Below are 20,195 nucleotides of genomic sequence, written 5' to 3' on the forward strand. Positions count from 1 at the left end.
CCAAAGAAACTTGCTCCATAGTGGAGAGGGCCAGGAAGCTCAATCAGTGTTGGATCCATTCCATCACTTAAGTGTGATTCCACACCTGTCCACTGGATGGAAAACAAGCAAGCAAAATCTTCACCCAAATAGTTGTTGTTGCACTCTGGTTCCTAGTAGTGGAGCTTTGGGGGTTTGCAGATGAGCAGGAATTTGGTACTTTGCATCTCTAGGAACACATTAAGCTATGCAGCCAGATGACCCTATATTACACTGATATGCTGACGGTGAGCTTGATGCTATTAAGTTTTTAACTAAACATGAAAAGGTGTCCCCCCAAAAGTTCCACACTGAAGAGTTTTAATGTGTACTTTATTCTTTATCCTATGGAATTGTAAAATCAGACGTCTAGAATCTTAATTTATTGCTGGTCTTGGAAATTCCAAGGTGCTGCCTAACTGGGAAAGGACGTTTTATTTCCCTAGTGTGAGGACGATGGACAAATATTTTTCAGCCTCGATGATGGGAATACCAAATTCACTGATCTAATTCAGCTTGTCGAGTTCTACCAACTAAACAAAGGAGTCTTGCCCTGCAAACTCAAACACCACTGCATCCGAGTGGCCTTATGACGTCAAATCTGACCCTCACTGAAGACTGGATTTGCTAGAAGAATTGTAAGAGAAAGTTGACACTGGGGAATTGGCAATTTTGTAAGTTGGTAAAAATATTATGCACCTTGGGACTCTGAAAGGGATTGGATTCAGTTGGTGCCAACAGACCAAGATTACTGGTTTGTCCAACACCTAAGAGTGATTGCTGCTGAGTGTCCCAGCATCCCAAAAATGTGGGGGGAGGGTATGAAAAAATCATTAGCAAATTTGTAACAAAACTGGAAGCTATCTTGGCTGGGCCACTTAACAAACAAGTTGTGAAGAGAAATCTTTGAAAAGAACTCTTGCCCTGGAATAATCTTGACAATTAAGACTAGTGTGTTTACTTTTTGTATTGATCACTTTTTTTGCACTCCTACTTTGTTTCGAATATTGTATGCAGCCTATATTAGGAGCTGATGTGGCTTTTAAATTCATGCAGGAGTTGGGTATTAATCTAAACCCTAACATGTATGGAACGCTTCAGCCTAAAAAGGATCTAGAAGAAAACCCAGAAGTGTGTGTGTGTATGTGTGTGCGCACCTCTGTGTGTGTGTGTGTGTGTGTGTGTGTGTGTGTGTGTGTGTGTGTCTCAAAACTTCTCTGGAAATCTGAGGTTGTCACCTGCAGATGCCTTTTGAAAAAGGTATATGGATACAGTTCTAAAAGAACATACCACCATATGTACTCTTAGAACTGTTGACTTTTAGTATAATTGGCTGTAGTATGTTTATGGCATATTAGTGGTACCCAGTCATGCAAAGACTGTGTTAGTCAGACTCTATGCACAAATGTTGAACCTTTTTATTATTGATGTGGTGGTTTGTTTGTTTTTCAGCCTATTGACTTTGTTTTCCTAGGGATATTTACTGTTATTAAATAGAATTGGGCTGAATGACCACACTTGTATTTTGGAACCAGCTGTTTTTGTGTGAACAATACTTACGCTGATAATCTACTTAGTATGACAAAAGATCAGTGTTTTTTAGCTTTATATCTCCTTGAATTTTTGGACTGTTTCAAAGAGCTGTCTTTTCTCATAGCAAACCTACAGTAACGATGATAAAGCTGTTCTGGGGAATAGAACTCGAAAAGAACTGTACCCCTTTTCCTTTCTGTAGGATCATGTGAAAGTTTACATGGTGAGAAACAAGTACAAACTGGGATTGGAAACTCATTTGATTATGACTGGTATTTCTGATTTTAGTGCTGGCAATATCCTCCATCAAGGTGACAACTAATGTTTATGAAATGCACACTAATCCATACTGATTTCTATTGTACACAGGTATTTACCCTGCTTAAGGCTGGCATACCATCAGAACTACTTTATTGTTAATATTTAAATCAGTTATTTAATGTTTACACAATAACACTTTCTTCCTTCTGATGGTAAACCAGGATTAAATTCAGGGTAGGTACTGAACAAATATTCTCATTGAACTGCCATAAATGTATATATCATTGTCACTTTCAGCAAGATGATCAGTAGGTAGAAATTAACTTTATTTTCAAATACCCAATGCAGTTTTATCCATATCAAGAAGTGTTCACCCTGGGAACTTTCAGAATAGTATGCTAAACAGAGCGGTCCTCTGAAGACACTGAACAATTTCTACAGCCTAGTTTATGACTAGTTCATCCTAACTAATATTTGCCACTGAGTCTGAAATCCTAGCCACCTGAAAAGCTAAAGAAGAAACAATCTTATGCCCTTAGGTCTTCACGTAGTGTTGAAAATAGCTTAAGACAAACTATAACCTGCCTGAGTCAACCATATCAGCTGTCTCTCTCTTGTCAATGGTATAGAAACACTGTATTTTAGTTTACAGAACACATTTAGTATTTTTCCATGTAATGTCTACGTATAAGAATGAAGAAACTTGATTTTTTTTTAGTAAAAAGCCTTTTTAAGTGTACATACTGAATTGAGTGTTCCTGCTTTTTAGTCAGTTAAAATGTATTTTCAAGCCTTGAATTTAAGCTAACTTAAGTCTCAGACTTCACTCTGCATGCCTCTGTTGGCCCCTTTTAGATGAAAAAGACACTTGTGTTGATTACATTACCAGTTTTTAATAAGACCATTTATGCTGTAGTTAAAAATTTCTTTCCTGTTTACATAGTTTAGTTTAATTCAATCCATGCATTTTCCCATAGGCAGTTAGAATGTGCAGTGTTTCATATTTATAAAACTTGCTTTTTATTTAAATTGAGAAGTTGGGATATGAATCATAATTTTGTATGTAGATGGCTGACTTAGTGTTTTGTACCTTTCCCAGCTAAAGTGAACTGTTTTGAGGAAGTGACCACCTTCAAAGTGGCAAAAATCTTACTTGAGCAGGTTACTGCTTTTTCTTCTTTTTGCTGGAAAGTGGTCAGTGCCACCCTAACAATTTTCCAGCAGATTCAGCTGGCTGCCAGCTCCGAATACCAAGGACTGAAGGACATTTGACTCTTATTTTTGTATTTAAATGACATGAATGTAAAGGGGGATGCTCAGGGTTGTTTTGGAGCCTGTTGAATTTTTATCTTTTTTGCCTGTGATTTTATTTTCTAAATAAATACTTCATGTAGCAATCTTGAATATGTTGAGAAGGAAAATGCCAAACCATTTTGGTAATAAAGTTACTAGTTAAGTTATGTTACGATAGGTGTTAAAGTACAAAAACTTTTATTTGTTAATTAATCTTGAAGAAACACGTGCCTCAGTTTAGATGTTTTGTCTTATCTTTTCTGCACTAAATACCTGACAGTTTGACCAATCAATGCACCTTTCCAGTGGCAAGACTTGCTTATCGTAAATTATATTGTCACAATGCAAGATTTAGTGACTGTAAAATGGAATAAAGTTAAAGTTTTCAGGGAATGCAAAAGGTATTAACTTAAGAGACAAAACCTTTATTCAGTATGCTTTGCTTCATACTGTAAATAGCTTTTTGGCTTGTGAACCTAATTGTAATCTTTCAGGTATTTTTGTACAAATAAGGGACTGATATTCTGTTTCTTGTAATTAGAAATAAACATTAATACAATGCTATTCATTTTACATTGGCCCTCATGTCTTCCCCACCCCCTCTTTTTTGTTTTTGAAATGCCTTGATTCTAACAGTTTCGGCTGGATTATCAATTAAAGATCTCCTTAAGACTCGAAGGGAAATCACATCCACAAGTCACTTTGCTTGGCTGCTGTGCCTAACAATTTCCATTGGGTCCATTTGTCCAAGAGTTGATGTCAGTCCCTTCAAACCAACAATGTTGCACCTTCTTCCTGCAACAGAGAGCAGTTGAGGATCCTCTTAATATGGCTTCTCACTACAGAAGTCACTCAGCCTCTTCAGTCTCGTTCATCTTCTTTTCTCCTTCCTGTACCCTGTTAATAACTCAAAGTTCTTGACCATCCCATTACTTTGGTCCTTTTTCCTATATTTTGGACCTTCCATGCCCTTTGTTTTATACATTTCAGTTGCTTCACTATTTAGTCTGTATTTTCCCAGTGTTCTGCCCAATTCACTGGTGTCTTAGCTTGGTGCTAGTACCAATTTGTCTCATCTTCTTAGCTGTTGCTTTAATACAACATATGCCTGATAGCTCTTCAGGCACCACCCAATATCTTTCCATGCATAACTGAATTTTCATTCATGTTAACAGTGTTCATTTTCTTAGCTGCTATTCCTGCTAAATAGTGATCAGGCAGGTTAAAATCTAGTGTCTGGAGAATTTCTAATTAAAGTGATGTTTATTTTTTACTTTTGTCTGAGAAGATCCCAAACTACTTCAGCTTTATCAATTGTATGATATAACTACACATTTAGATCACTTTTACCACTACTGGTGTAATGGCTGCCATATTTATTCAACTATAAGACTAGTGGAATGGGCATGCAGAATGGCAGGGAGAGCTGCTCCAGTCCTGACCCCAACTGGGGCTGGTGGATGCCCCTAGAGCCACTACTACTGCCTGGCCCAAACAGATGTTTCATGCTTCCAGTGGAGACCGAACAAAAGCACCTGCAAAATTTAGCCGGGGGGGGGCAGGCACAAGCAGGGGGCAAGTGGTAGGAGGGGGAAAGGCACTCAGGGAGGATGGCTGGCAGGGGGGCAGGCACAGGAGGCCAGTGGCAAAAGGGGGCAGGGCAGCCATTGATTTCCCTGTCACTATTTTCCCTGTGGCAGGGGTGGAAGGGATAAATTTAAGAACTCAGGTAACTAGATTTCAGACATGCAAAGTTAAAACAAATTTATAATTTTCTATGTCTAGTATCTAATTATTTGGGGGGTCATCTTAAATTCAGGGTTATCTTAGATTTGGGTAAATATGGTATTTGCCCCTACACAACCAAGTAGCACATAATGGAAGAGGATTTCCCAATCCAGAAGAACATGCAAGTAGATTTTATGATGGGAATGTTGATAGTGTAATTACCAAAGTTCAACTTTAGCCATATTAGGGCAGCTAACACCTTTTCCTGCGTAGAATGATCCTCTGCTCTGGTATTTGCTGTTTTAATGTGTTTAAGCATGGCAGGCATTGCATTTTGTAATGGTTTACCATAGGCTGTAGGTGGCCTTCTCTAAATGATGAATCAGAAATAGATCTGGCCAACTAAGCAAGGCCAGGCCTTTGCCAACTGTTCATTTAAAAACTCACAAGTAGAATGACAATGTGTACCCTTCATCTCACAAAATTCAGCTGAGGGTCACTAGAAACAGGCCTAATCTGCCTGTTAAGTTCTTGCTTGACTAATGCAAAAGGGGTTACACTCTTTCTAGCCCAGAGTATTAGGACCATAAGGATTCAAATCCAGGATGGCTGGGTTGCAGATGGAGGCTAGGTCCTCAGTGCCACCGCAGAACTGATCAGACACCAGCCCCAGCCCAGCCTGGTTCCTCCCATAATGAGAAGTCAAGTGACCAGGGAGAACTGCAGGCACCTGACAGGAGGACTGTGAAACTCCTTCCATTCCCTATGGAACTTGTCCCAGCAATAGTCCTTGCATGTGTACTCCTTGGACCTTTGTTCCTGCTGTGCTCCTGTTTGCTCTAGCTGACTCAGAATAGTCCCTACCCAAGATCTGTTTGTACCTCTTGGCTCTGATCTACCTTCCTCTCACCACAATACTACCTCAGCCCTTGGCCTGAAGCCTTGGACCTTGATTAATATCTGTTGTGACCCTCCACATGTCAGATTTGGCTTGTGAGTATCATTGTCGCAGCTGCCAGAGTCCTTGCAGAAGCAGTGTTGATACTCTTCAGCTGCTGGAGCTGTGGCTCTGGAACCTAGGTAGTTAAAACCATTTGCCTCCCCCCATTCTTCTTACCCACCACCGAACTGTGGGTTTCTAGTTGCCCCTGTTAATAACTCTGCAAATTGGTTGCAGAGGAAAAGGGGAAGAGGGGCAGCAGTGGTGTTGACTCCCTAAGTGTTGGAGCTGCAGTGAAACCAGTGGCTCTGGGAGCTGCAGGGATACAAAAAAGCCAGAAAAATATTACCCAACATCAGGCACATTAGCATCCATCTAAATTGCGGTTTCAGTTTGACATTGCCAATCACGGGTTGTCCAATCCCACAGGAAGCCCCACTGTCTGGATTTGACCAAGCAAGTTTGACACCCCTGCTTGCTGCTCAAAGTGCAGGACATGTCTTACTTTAGCTTTTAATTCCTCGTGCGAAATAGGACTGTAGAGGTTTGGAAATCATTCACCTTTTGTTGAATGTGATCTTGTCCCTGTCTTTGCTTATCACTCTACAGCAGCAACAAATGTATCCCATTCAACTCTGGACTCCGGATCAGAGCCATACCTCGATTTTAAAAAGTGTCAAATTTTACACTGGTGCTTGACTTCGTGTTCTTTTTAGCAGTTATTTGGCTTGTTTCAGCATTAATCCATTTCTTTAGATGGAAGAATAAATACTGGGTGGCTTGAGCCTTTTTTCTGTAAGTTTCAAGAAATGTGAACTTGTTCTGAAAAACAGCATCTCTTAAGTAGGAGCTCAGAGGTCAAGATTTTGCAATCCATTGTAATATGTGTAACCACAGCTGTTGACACTGGATTTGGACCCAGCACCTATACCTTTGTTCTGGGTGTGCACAACCCTCAGACTGATCACAACACCTGCCGGTTGATAATAGGTGAATTTATTGATACAGAGTAAAAACAAAAAGCAACAATACAAACAATTCTATATCTACCAATCCTAGGGCTGTCATCAGAGTCAAAGTACATCTGGCCGGGATGCAGGCTCCACTCTGAGGCTTTTTCTCTTAGATGTCGGCAGTCTGGAGGTGGGATGCCAAGGCCCACAGCCCCCGTCCAGTGGGGTGCATGAGATGGGCTGCTGGTATGCCCTTGGTCCATGGTGGCCTCAGGGACCCTTTCCAGGGGATGGGGATGGGAACCCCTGTCAAGGAAGAGAAGGAGGGACAGGGAGGGAAGGATGGGCAAAGGGACAGAGAGGGATGGGACAAAGGGAGGGGGACCCTTTGTTACTCTCAAGTCTCTGCTTTTGTATTCTCCTTCCCCTTTGACTCCTGATGACTCTTCATCCATGGCTGTCTCTGGTTGGCTGTCTGTCTGTGGTCACGCACCCATGGAGCCTTCTGGGCCTTCTCCTAGTTTAGTCTGTTCCCCACGAACTGGGACTTGGGCCCCCCTGGTCTTTGAAGCCTTGTTGCTGGTGTCACCTATTTTGTGTTATGGGACAGTATGGTACATCCTTCTTTGGTTCCCAGGCTGTGTGTCCTTGTTGTGTTAGGCAACCTGACTGCTCTGAAGGCCATGATCTCATATTATGGGATGCCCTTCTAATTCTCAGACTGTGTCCATCCATTGGCCTTGTTGTGCTAGACAGCCCATTAGCTTTCGGGGCCATGAGAAGCTGTGTGTGTGCGTCTCCCAACCTCTTTAGAAATCCATTTAACCCCTGCTGCCTATCTTGACCTCTTATATGTATATATGTATACCTATAAGCTAACTCCCCAAAAAATAGGCCTTTAAATACTGTTTCTAAGCCAACAACAGCAACTTCTACTTCCATTCATGTGAATGAGATGCAGCCTGATTTTCTTTACATAAATGTTTGTAGGATGCTATTTTTTCACAAACACAAAGGAAGCCCAGAAATTCAATATGGATTTCAAAACTCATCTTCTGCAATCAGAGGGCATTTTTTATATGTGATTCCAATGCGGCACCGGGTGCTTTTATTAGCAAGCCGTGCTAATTAAAAGTGCTCACGCGTCATGTTTATGAGTATTGCCCTGTGTCCCTGTACTGAAAAAATGGTTGTGATGCACTTTGAACTAAAGCTCACTGGATGTGTTTTATTTCAAAGCACACTGCCATCACTTTGTCAGCGCATTAATGTCCGTGCTCCAGCAGACTTGATTAATCAAGTCTGCCCTGATGCGCTAGACTTCCAGCATGTTGAAGCAGGCTCCTCGCATGTAGGAGCCTGGTCGTAACAGTCATATAGAAAGCTCTTCTTACAGGGAATAAAGTACTAAGTGAATTGTCTGATGTTTTCATAGTGTGCTTAGAATAAAGAATGTGGCATGACAAACTGAAACTGGATGTTGAACAGATGCTAATATGCCTGATGTTGGGTAATATCTTTCTGGCTTTTTTGTACCCTGCAACTTTGATCACAAATGATCAGTGTTTACACATCATCTTGTTAGAAGAGGGTAATTGAGTGTTTAATAGTAAATGCAGCCCCTAGATCTGAAAATTATTTTCAAAATGGGATCCAAACCCACCCTGAGGTACGTCCTATTAAAATTCCATTTAAACCAGAAAAGTTGTTTGGGGGAACATGTGTACTGCAAGTTTAGTTTCAGAGTGTGTCATTTGACACACTAATGTCCAACTGATTTATGTCTCAGGCATTATTTGTCTAACATCTTGGAAGCTTTTCCAGATGGATCAGCAGTTAAAGAAAACGGCTGCATTCCCACACTGTATTAATATGAGTTGCTCCTGTAATCTAAATACTATGCAGCCCGGCCTTAACTTTGAGCACACTTTAATTACTAGTTGGAAGTCTAATACAGCTACATAACTACCCAGGGGCGATGGACCTTTCATTAGGCACTTGAATTAGTCACCTCTGAATCCTTCAAATAAATGACTGTGAAATGCATCCAGTATAAATTTTTTAACCAGAAAAAATTTTGCTTTATTGCTCATCACTTTTAGATCCTGACAGATGCTTTTACCAGAAAAGGTGGTTCATCATCAGACACCAGGCAGTGACTAACAAGCCGCCTTGCAACACTTTCTTTTCCCCTCCCAGTCATCTGTTTTCTTTACTCTAGGGTTTTTTGCCTGAAGTCACCAACTTGGCTGTGGGGTACTGCTGCTTCACAGAGTGACCAGAGGTAAGAGTATGTAAACATGGCTGCCATTTGTTACAGTCTTCCAGCCTGCAAAGCGCTAAACTGTCATGGTGCAAGCAGAACTGGGCTTAGGAGGAGGCTGGAAGGAAAGGGAGAAACAAGTGGGAAAGAACTTGACTGTGCAGGATGATTGTGGCAGGAGTTAGGATGTCAGCCAGGCAAGCTCCAGCTGGGGCCAGTAACTTGAGTGGGACTGGCTGACAACTGTCTGTGAGTTCCCCCAGTTGGCTCCAGGTAAGTGCTTGGTTGTGGCAACAGCATAGAAGCAGCAGCTCTTGCAGTACTCTTTGGGCTCCCAACGAGAGAGGTTCTGCTTTAGTCTAGTCCCAGTGCTCCCAATTCTGATTTCTGGTCCCTACGCTTCAATCCCCTGTTCCCTAATCGAGTTTCCTTCCCTCAGACTTTTCCCTGATGCCCTCCTTCCTGCCTGAACCTCTGCGAAGTCTGTGTTGTGCCTCTTCTAGCTCCTGGGATGTACTCATCTCATGACACCTTCAGACTTTTGAGGCTTGTACCCGTAGCCCCTGACTCCTGACCCCCATGTCCGGGTCGTGCCTACGATAGCTTGGGAGTCCCTGAGCAATATAGTCCCTGCTCCCCAGGATGCTTCCCTCAACCTCTCAGTTTTCCATAGAGGGTCTGATGGCTAACTGCAGACAGAACTGTATCAAAGCACTGCTTTGCAAACCCAAATGAAGACCCTTCAACAGGAGAGAGAACTCCATGTCAGCAGTGACCATTCAGACCCCCATGAGAGTGTTAGACCACTGAGATGGCAGCCCAAGGAAGTTTAGGGGGTGGTTTCAACCAGTACTAGCTCTGATTTTTTTTTCACATCCTCAGAGGTATCCCTCTGATAAGGTGAAAGTGCACATGAAGATCAGTCTCAATTTCTGGTAATGCCCTGAAATGAGCTTGTCCATTGCTGGAGACCTCCAGTCTTTTTTGGAGGCAGAAAGGTTTGACCCCTGCTAGACCTGAAAGCCCTGTAAGGTCTGAGGTAGGGCCACCAACCTGCTCCAGCTCCAACTTCAGCTCCTGTCCTGTTTCTGGAGTGTGCAAAGCCTGCTCCAGCTTCAGCTCCAGCCCTGTTTCCTGAGCACCTGAAGACTATCCAACCTCCAGTTCCTGCTCCTGATTCTGCAGGCCAGTTGGTAAGCAGGTTCTAAGCTACAAGCCAAAGAACCAGCATTTTAAAACATCACAAAGAATGTCATTTACCTTTGTTTTTAAAATTTAACAATTTATCTCTTAATTTAACTATAGCCATTGTGTACCATAGCCCCTTTCCAGTACTCTAAATGTCTGCAAAACTCTGTGTATGGGGGTTAGGGGGAGAGGGAGATCATAGAATCATAGAAAATTAGGGTTGGAAGGGACCTCAGAAGGTCATCTAGTCCAACCAACCTCCCTGCTCAAAGCAGGACCATCCCCAACTAGATCATTTCAGTCAGAGCTTTGTTGAGCCAGGTCTTAAAAACCTCCAAGGGTGGAGATTCCACCACCTCTCTAGGTAACTTGTTCTTCTGCTTCACTGCACTCCTAGTAAGAGAGATTTTCTTAATATCCAGGCCCAGTACATAACTAAATTTAAGATGTGTGCATATGATGGGTTTCTGAAACAAGGGAGTATACTGACAGGACAGAACATGGACAGTATGATGACCACAGGGAAACCACTCAATGACACCCAGAGATGAAGGGTCATCAGAGGGGAGAAAGAATACAAAAGGAGGGATTTTAGAAAGAATCCCCAAGAGGGGAACCCAAGGCCACCATGGACAGAGAGGGCACACCACCAACCTGTCTCACCCATTCCTTGGGGGAGGTGGGGGGCCTCAGCCTTCAACCTCCAGGCTGCTGACATCTGATATTCAAGAAGGAACCTCAGGATGAAGCTTGCATACTGGCCAGATGTATTTCCTCTCTGTGACAGCTCTAGGACTGTAGATACAGAACTGTTTGAATTATTCTTATTTGCTATGATTGTGTATCAATAAAATTTGCCTGTTATTAAATGGAGAGGTTGTGGTCAGTCTGAGGGCTTGGATCCACCTGGAAGAGGGTATCAGAGTCATAAATCCAGTGCTGATAACCCCCAGGTCCTTTTCTGCAGAGCTACTGCTTAGCCAGTTAGTCCCAAGCTTGTAGCAGTGCATGGGATTCTTCCGTCCTACGTGCAGGATTTGACACTTCCCCTTGTTGAACCTCGCTTTTGAATCCTAGCCCTACCCTGCAGTGTAGATTTCTTTCTACTATACCCCCTCCCCCCTGCTTGGTGTCATCTGTGAACTTGCCAAGAGTGCACTCCGTCCATCTTCCTGATAATTAATAAAGATATTGAACAAAACCGCTCCCAGGACTGACCCCAGAGGCACTCCGCTTGATACCAATGGCCAGCTACACCTTGAGGCATTGATCACTACCCATTGAACCCGACAATCCAGCCAGCTTTCTAGTCACCTTACAGTCCATTCATCCAACCCATACTTCCTTAGCTTGTTTGCAAGAACACTGGGAGACGATATCAAAAGCCTTGCTAAAGTCAAGGTATATGATGTCCATTGTTTTCCCCATATCCACAGAGCCATTCATCTCATAGAAGGCAATCCAAGTTCATAGAAATGGATTCCTTGAGGATCTGGTCCATGATTTTTCTGGAGATTTGAGTTTAAGCTATCTAGTTCCCTGGATCCTCCTCCTTCCCTTCCTTAAAGATGGGCACTATATTTGCTCTTTTCCAATCATCCTGGACCTCCCGATCACAAGTTTGCAGAGCCACTGGCCATTATCTTTGAAATCACATCAGCCACCCTCAGATGCATTGCATCAAGATTTGTGAACTTGTACACATCCAGCTTTTCTAAATAGTCCCGTATGTGTTCTTTTGCCACTGAAGGCTGCTCACCTTCTTCCTAAACTCTGCTGCCTAGTGCAGTAGTCTGGGAGCTGACCTTGACTGTGAAGACCGAGGTAAAAAAGGCATGGAGTATTTCAGCTTTTCTTCCTCCTCTGTCACTAGGCTGCCTCTCCCGTTCAGTAAGGAACCCTGACCTTCCTCTCATTGCTAGCATACTTGTAGAAACCCTTCTTGTTACCCTTCATGTCCCTTGCTAGCTGCAACTCAAGTTGCACTTAGGCCTTCCTGATTGCATCCCTGAATGCCTGGATAATATTATTATGCTCCTCCCAAGTCGTTTGTCCAAGCTTCCACTTCTTGTAAGCTCCCTTTTCATGTTTAAGCCAGGGGTAGGCAAAATACCGCCTGGGGGCCGGATCCAGCATGCCAGGCAATTCCATCTGGCCTGCAGAGCCCCTCCATAAGCCTCGGCTCTGGGCTGCCATTACAAGCCACCACCTCTATGCAGGAGGTGCAGCTCTGGTTACTAAGCAACTACCCCCCCACCCCAGCCTGGCATGACCCACCCATAGCCCCAAGCCCAGGGATGCTAGCAGCTAGAAACTTCTGCCTGGCAGAGACTTTTCCTGGCCACCCTGAGGCTGTTTCTAGCCCTCCCTGCCAGCGAGACTGGGAATTCAGGTGAATGCCCCACCGGGCGGGGGCCAGGATCTCCCACTGGGGGAAGGGGTGGGAGTGTGAGGAGCCACATACTATGGAGCCAAGGGGTCTGGCCTTCCATGCTTCTTGTGCAACCCGGGACTGGGGTCAGAGCCCAGGAGCTGCACGCTGCGGTGCCGGGCAGACCCTGCATGCTGCCACCACATGCAGCCAGGGACTTGGGCAGGAGCGCTGTTGAGCCGGGTGGGGCTGGCCCTGCATGCTGCTGACAATCAGCCAGGGACTTGGGCGGGAGCTGCATGTTATAGGTCCAGGTGGGGCTGTCACCACCTGTGGCTGGGGACTGAGATGGGAGCTGTGCAATATGGGGCCAGGCAGGGCTTGCCCAGCTCACTGCCACCACATACAGTCAGGAGTTAGGGGGGGGGACCTCTGGTCCCAGGATGACAGCAGGGGACTGGCTACCTGTCAAGGGGTGGGGTTACCCTTGTGGCCCTCCACAGCTCACCAAAACTCATTAAGTGGCCCTGTGGCTGAAATAATTTCTCACCCCTGATTTAAGCTCACTGAGGAGTCCTCTGCTAAGCCAAGCTGGTTGCCTGCCACTTCTGCTATTCTTCCTGCACATCAGGATGATTTGTTCCTGTGCCCCTTGTTTCTTTAGAATATAACCAGCACTTCTGAACTCCTTTTCTCTTCAGACTCATCTCCCAGGGGATCCTGCCCATCAGGTCCCTGAGGGAAAGTCTGCTTTTCTGAAGTCCAGGGTCCGTACTCCGTTGCTCTCCTTTCTGAAGGATGAAAACTCTGAAAGTCCAGCTCCACCAGGAGAGGAATTCGCAAAGCTGTGGAGGTGCCTAGGGTATTGTGTATACTAGTTCTTCCTATTCATCAGGCTCCCACTGAAAAATAAGCCTCCTCCCCGACCCCTTGCCATGCTCCAAATCCCAGCTGTGTGTCTGTGAAGATGCCCCAGGGGTCCCAGCTCTCATTCCTGAGACCTCAGTTGTACTTGAAAGCAGCAGCGAAGGGTGGGTGTCCTTGCACTGTCCTCACCAGTGTGTTTCTGAGTTTGGAGCACGTGGGAGTTATTTTTCAGCACCAGCTTCACCTGTGCAGGCATAGACACACTCTAAGTTCCCCACGCAGAGAGTAAGACAGTTGAGTGCCCACAACAGCACTTACAAAAGACTCACAAAGGCCAGCACATGACATGGTGCCTGCCTGAGGCAGTCCTGCCTCTCTCTTGGACTTGGGTGCCTGCCCCTACAGCCCTGAGTAAGGTGCTCTTATCCACAGATCCTTTATTGTACTTACGGGCTAAAGTCTTCCCTTTGGGCACAGGTTCATGTCAGCGCTGCTGCTCTCCATCTGCTGATCAGCCTACTGCTACAGCACTGAGAAGTGGGACATCTGGGTTATAGACCCTCTGCTGCCATTGGGGACCTAGCCCTCATACTTTCCAGGAAAGTGTACTAACTGGCAGCATACAGGCCCACCTGGATTGGAGATGTCTTGCTGCATCCCACATTGGAGCTACACAACTATACAGCCAAAAATTACAGAATAAGCAAGAGGGACTGTGACTTAGCAGCCAGGCCATTCCCCTAGAAGGGAAGACACCGGTGTTCTGGTTTTTGCTCCAGGGATGGCTGATAGGGTTTGTACCATTCACTGAATAAAATGTAGAAAAATGGTGTTGGAAACAGGGCCCAGGACTCCTTGCTGGAGTCTCCTTACCGAGCCCATAGAATCCTGCTCCTGCTTCCTTGAACTCTCCAGCCACCTGACTCTTGTACACTACTGTAATCATTATACTCTCCTGTAAAGAGCTTCAAGCAGCTGCATGCTTTGGAGTGAGAGAGGCTGGGGCTGTCACTGCATTTCATGGTGAGTTAAGTGCCCTTAAGAGCATAATGATCACATTAGGCTCCTCAGATGATTTAGCATGGAATCCTTATTTTTGAACCCCAAGAAGGCTTAGCTACTGAGATACTCGGCTCTGTCAAGAAGATAACAAATCTAGGCAGATGTAGTAGCAGCACACTTGGCACCTAAACTTTGGGCAGTATTGCTACTTACAAGTCTGAAGTCTTTAGGTGTCCAAAGACTTAGGCAGGATTTTTGAGCATCAGATCCTTTTGATTTAGGCAGCTCAGTTCTTTCTTAAGATGCCTTCTAATCTGTAGCAGGCCTGACAAACAGGTTGGTTCCCACTAGTCTAGAGTATAGCATACAGTTATGAGCTCTGCATTTTAAGAAGTATGTGAGAGATGAGAGTCCAAAGGTAGCAACAAAATATTAAGTACTTGTTGAAGGGTAAGCTGTATAAAGAAAAGTTGAGAGAACTAAAAGTGTTTAGTTTACAGCAGAGGTGTCAAACTCCTTTCGCTTTGCAAGCTAGTGGTTTGGGGTTGTCCATGGGCCAGATGAATGGTGTGAGGCCAGTCCACAGCCTGGATCAGAACCACAGACCTGACCCTCCCTCCCCCACTCCCAACCCATGTCAGATCCAGCACATGGTGCTAGTTCTGGTTGGTTCAGGATCTACACTACCTGCAGAGCATGCCCTAGCCCAGTCCAGGGACATGCTGCATACAGTGTCCAATCCAGCCAGTCTAGGACTCACACATAGCACATATCACACCTTTCCTGCAGTGGCCAGGGGGAGGCACTGCATGCAGCGTGGGTCCTGGAGTGGTTGGAGCAGATGCTGCATGTGGCGCAGTTTCTGAGGCCTATGTGTGGAACCAGTTCAGTGTGCACTGTGTGGGTCAACTCCAGATCCAGGGGCAGCACTAGGACCCATATGTTGGGGCTCCTTGTGCTGTAACTTCGATACCCCTGGCTTAGAGAAAAGGTGATTAAGGAGGGGAGAGCATGTGGTATCAGTCTTCAAATATTTAAAAGGCTGCCATAGAGGGGGAACACTGTTCCCCCTTGTTTAAAGAGAGCAGGATGCAAAGCAATGACTTTAAATTGCAGCAAAGTAGATTTAGATTAAATTTCAGGAACAACTTCGTTATTGTTCAAATAGTGAGACAGGGGAAGCGACTGCCTAAGGAGGTTGCCAAATTTCCTTCACTGGAGGTCTTAGAGGAGGCTGGATAAACATTAGTCAGGGATGATTTAGAAGCAACATTCCTCTGTGGGTGCAGGGTGTTGGACCCTTGGCCTCAAGGTCAACCCTAAGATTCTATGAGTTCAATCACCAGGGTGTGGGTGAAAGGACTGAGAGAAAGAATAAGAGAGCGAGAGAGCTCTCAAATGGGCAGAGGAGAGAACAGAATCCTTTGGGGAAAAATGTACCTGGTGGAGTATCACAGTCCTGAGTGAGCCCAACTGCCAATAGAGATGCAGCTTCTGTTCTTGGATACCTGTCATTGGCTCCCCCTTGCACCAACAGCCAGAGCAAAAGTTAAGAAAATCCCACCCCCATCCAGCTCATGTGCTCTTTCTTGACCAGCTGAAAACGTGGTTGTACTTTGAGAAATAGCTATTAAAAATAGGATGTCAGCTCTCTCCAGCTTTCAAGCCTGGGGCCATTACTGTTTAGAATGATCATTTCTTGCTCTTTTTCCTCCTGTTAATCTGAGAGTCCTAGTTATCCACATGCATCATCAACAGAAATGTTTACTCTGATTTAATCAGTTACACCCAAGCAAAGCCAGCAAAAGAAAATGGACTGGCCAATTTGCAGATGACTTGAGGGAGATACATGAGTAAGGATGAGCCTGGCTTGACTCTGGGGTTCTCAGAATGATTTTCCAAGGTTGAGATGAGCATTCATTTAAACATTGATCACGCACACACATATAGAGTGCACTTCCATTCTACAGTGGGACTGGGAAGTAGCTTGGTGGTATCACTCTTTGAGTATACCTTTGTGTGTGTGCGTGTGTATGTGTAAAGCTAACTGCACTTTATCATGTCCACTTTCCTTCAGTATTTAATCGGACCAAAGGGAAAGACGAGCAGGATAAGGATCACAGGGGGCGTGGTGGGAATGATAGCCTTCTCACTGTGGATGCTAAGCTGGTGCAAAACCAACTAGAAAAGTTAGACATTTATAAGTCAGCAGACCAGATGGACGTCACCTGAAAGTGCTGATGGAGCTGGCTGAGGTCATTGTGGAACCTCTGGCAAAACTCTTTCAGAAATTGTGGCACATGGGAGATCCCTGAGGATTGGAACAGGGCCAACATTTTGCCCATCTTCAAGAAGGGGAAGAGGGAAGACCCAGGCAACTACAGGTCAATCAGCCTAACCTCCTTCCCAGGGAAAATCCTGGAAAAACTCATTACAGAATCTATGTGCTTGTTGAGAGTAAGATTCTGAATGACAGCCAGAATGGCTTTGTTGCAGGGTAGGTCTTGTCTTACCACCTGGACATGGGAGAGAAGGTTGACATTATGTACCTAGACTCCCAAAAGGCTTTTGATCTTGTATCCCACAATATCCTTGTGAAAAAATTGGAAGACTGTGGACTTAACTGCTCAACAGTTCAGTGGGTGGAAAACTGGCTACAGGGCAGAGCCCAGAGAGTTCTCATGAACAGATCTGTGTCATCCTGGTGAGAAGTGGCCAGTGGAGTCCCTCAGGGGTCTGTGCTTTTCAACATTTTTATCAATGATTTGGATCTGGGGTTGAAAAGCTTGTTGGCCAAGTTTGTAGACGAGACCAAGTTATGGGGGAGCATGGTCATGCCAGAAGATAGGTTGCAGGTACAAGTAGACCTGGACAGGCTGGAGAGCTGGGCAAACCAGAACCAGATGAAGTTCAACACTCAGATGTGTAAGGTGCTCCATCTGGGGACAAACAATCCCCAGCATGCCTACAGGCTCGGTGGTGACAATTTGACTTGCACCACAACCGAAAAGGACCTAGGGGTAGTGACTGACCATTGCATGAACATGAGCTGGCAGTGCAATGCTGTGGCCAGCGAGGCAAACAGCACACTGGCATGCATTAACTGTTGCATCTCATGTAAAACTGAGGAAGTGATACTCCCACTGTACTCCGCACTGGTGATACCACAGCTGGAGTCCTGCGTCCAGTTTTGGGCACCACACTTCAAAAGGAATGTGGACAACCTTGAGAGGGTTCAGGGGAGGGCCACTTATATGATTAGGGGCCTGCAGATAAGGCCCTATGAGGACAGATTGTGGGCCCTGGATCTGTTTAGCCTCCACAAGACAAGGCTGAGAGGTGATCTTGTGGCTGCCTACAAATTCATCAGGGGGGCAGCAAGGAGTAGAAGATGCTCTGTTTACCAGGCCACCCCTTGGAGTAACTAGGAACAACAGCCACAATCTGACAGAGAGCAGATTTAGGTTAGACATCAGGAAGAACTTCTTTATGGTAAGGGTGGCCAGAATCTGGAATGGGCTTCCAAGGGAGGTGGTGCTCTCCCCTACCTTGGGGGTCTTTAAAAGGAGGCTAGACATGCACCTGGCTGGGGTCATCTAACCCCAGGGATCTTTCCTGCCCAGGGCAGGGGTCAGACTCAATGATCCATCCATCCTTCCCTCCAGCCCTCCCTGGTGGTATCATATCACTCTTTCAGTAGATCTTTGTGTGTGTGTGTGTGTGTGTGTGTGTGTGTGTGTGTGTGTGTGTGTGTGTGTGTGTGTGTGTGTGTGTGTGACAAAGACAAAAGCATACTATCAGCAGGCTATTTTACACTCCCACTTTAGAAGGGAAGTGCACTCTAAACCACTCCAGCAGCAGTAGTCCTTGGGGCAAAGATGGTGACACAAGTATGTTCACAAGTAGTCCTGAGTACCAAGGTATTTGTGATGTCCTTGGGAGGAGAACAAACCAGGCATCATTCCAGGGGAGGAGGCAGAGAGGGGAGAAGGGCCGACACAAACAAGGGCTTCACCCCCAGAACTGGAAAGGACCACACCTTGTTTTATCTCCACTTTAAGAGCTGTGGTTCTTCATCCATTAAAGTAAAGAAAAGGATGGAAGCATCTGGTCTGTGCTTGGCCACAGGTCAAAGAAGGTGGACAAGTTATTGTGGAGGTAGAGGGAAAACAATGACCTGTTAAACTGAAATTTTCCAGTCCACATGAAATTTTGGGCAGCTAGTGTCCCCAGGTTTTCAATATAGTAGAAGACTCTTCCCTGAGGAAATATCCATCACATGGCATCAAATAGCTTGCTTCAAAATATATTGAAATTCTTCCTAAAATTTGCTGCTTCTGAGATTTCTTCCATGGATCAGAAGAAGAAAGTTTATGATGATCATCTCTGGTTGATAAGGCACAGCAGAGTCCTCTCTGCCTCTGGACAACTGAGTATACCCCATATTCTACATGCTTATCCTCTGAAGCATGAGCTTTTAGAGGTAAAGACTGAGAACACTGCCAGCAGCTATTGAAACCAAATTTGCTAGATTGTAATAAAGGTACCTTCTTTAACAAATCTGATATGTTAGAAAAAATAAGCTGTTAAAGATACATTATGCATCTTGAAATATGAATGGTATTTAATTCAGAAGGAAGCTAGGAATGGTTCATAAGCCTTGGTTAAAGTGTATTGAAGTGACTTTTGAAAGGCTTAACTGTGAGGAAGGTATCTAGAGAAGTGTAACTTCCCCTGTTAAAAACAGAAACTGTTTTAAAACACCTGCAAATGCTTCTGAAATTTTGGATCAAATGTTTTGGAACTACTTGCTCTACAACAGAAACTGTTCTACAGCTTAACCAACAGAGGGAGCTCATTGTGCTGTATATTATTCAAGGCAAAGGATTTATTAAAGCTGAATACTACAGTAGTAATAGGGATCCAGAAAGCTAAATTTTTCACTATCTACAACAGGCAATCATTGCCAGGCTTTGTATCCTCTATATAAGCTGAATCGAGTGGGAGATTTGCCAATGACATCAGTGGAATCAGGCTTTTGACCTCTGTGTTTACTTTTTGTTCAACAAAACCACAAATCTCAACATTAGAGATTTTGCCTTCAATTTTCTCTGGAAAAAGAACTAGTGCCTCTTTGGTGAAATGTTATTTAAACAACACAAGGAGACTTTTTAAAGGGAAGTTCCCAGGCACATGTGGCATGTGTTTTGAAGGTAAGCTGTATAGGGAGAGGATGAGTAGTTGCACTGCTTAGATACAATTCTGACAAAGAAGAGGTGAAAAAATATGTGTGCTTGGTCCTAAACTTCATTCCTTCTCCCTTCATTGAGCAGGGAGAATGGAAGCATGGATATTGCCGGTGAGTTTCTGAGATTTTATCTACCTTGGGAAACTTCCTAAAGCCCTACCATCACAGGCTTTGAGCATCTCCTGTGCACCTTATAGGGTGCCAGCAAAGTTCCTGAGAGGATTTCTCTGGCATTTGGCCCTTTGGAGAATAAAACTCTGCTTGGCGTAGGGATCTTTGAGCTTATTTCTATTTCATCATTGTTTGCTGCAGGTACAGAAACAGGACACAATAACACCCTGACCTGACTGCAGCTCTAAGTGTTATCCTTATGGTGCAAGGTGTATTTATTGATTTTTTTTTTTTTTTTTATTTGTTTCCTGCCCTATCCTCAAGGGCAACATTTCGCAGCAGTTCATGAAGGATGAGATCCCATGACCCAGCAATCCAACTCTGTTGGATACAGTACCAACTCTGTACTGGTCTTATCG

At 44.6% G+C, this 20,195-nt stretch overlaps 1 protein-coding gene across 3 annotated transcripts in view; it reads left to right on the plus strand.

Moving 5' to 3' along the window:
• Positions 1 to 3,673, plus strand: part of GRB10 (growth factor receptor bound protein 10) — a 185,249-nt gene extending 181,576 nt beyond the window's left edge. For all 3 annotated transcript variants that reach the window (XM_019540950.1, XM_019540941.1, XM_019540957.1), the window contains one exon: positions 465 to 3,673. In XM_019540950.1, the coding sequence (XP_019396495.1) occupies positions 465 to 611 (147 nt within the window). In that variant the 3' untranslated portion in view covers positions 612 to 3,673. The remainder of the gene's footprint in view (positions 1 to 464) is intronic.
• The last annotated feature ends 16,522 nt before the right edge of the window (positions 3,674 to 20,195 follow it).

The sequence above is a fragment of the Crocodylus porosus genome, unplaced genomic scaffold (genome assembly GCF_001723895.1).
Source record: "Crocodylus porosus isolate Cpor-Errol unplaced genomic scaffold, CroPor_comp1, whole genome shotgun sequence".
Taxonomy (NCBI): domain Eukaryota; kingdom Metazoa; phylum Chordata; order Crocodylia; family Crocodylidae; genus Crocodylus; species Crocodylus porosus.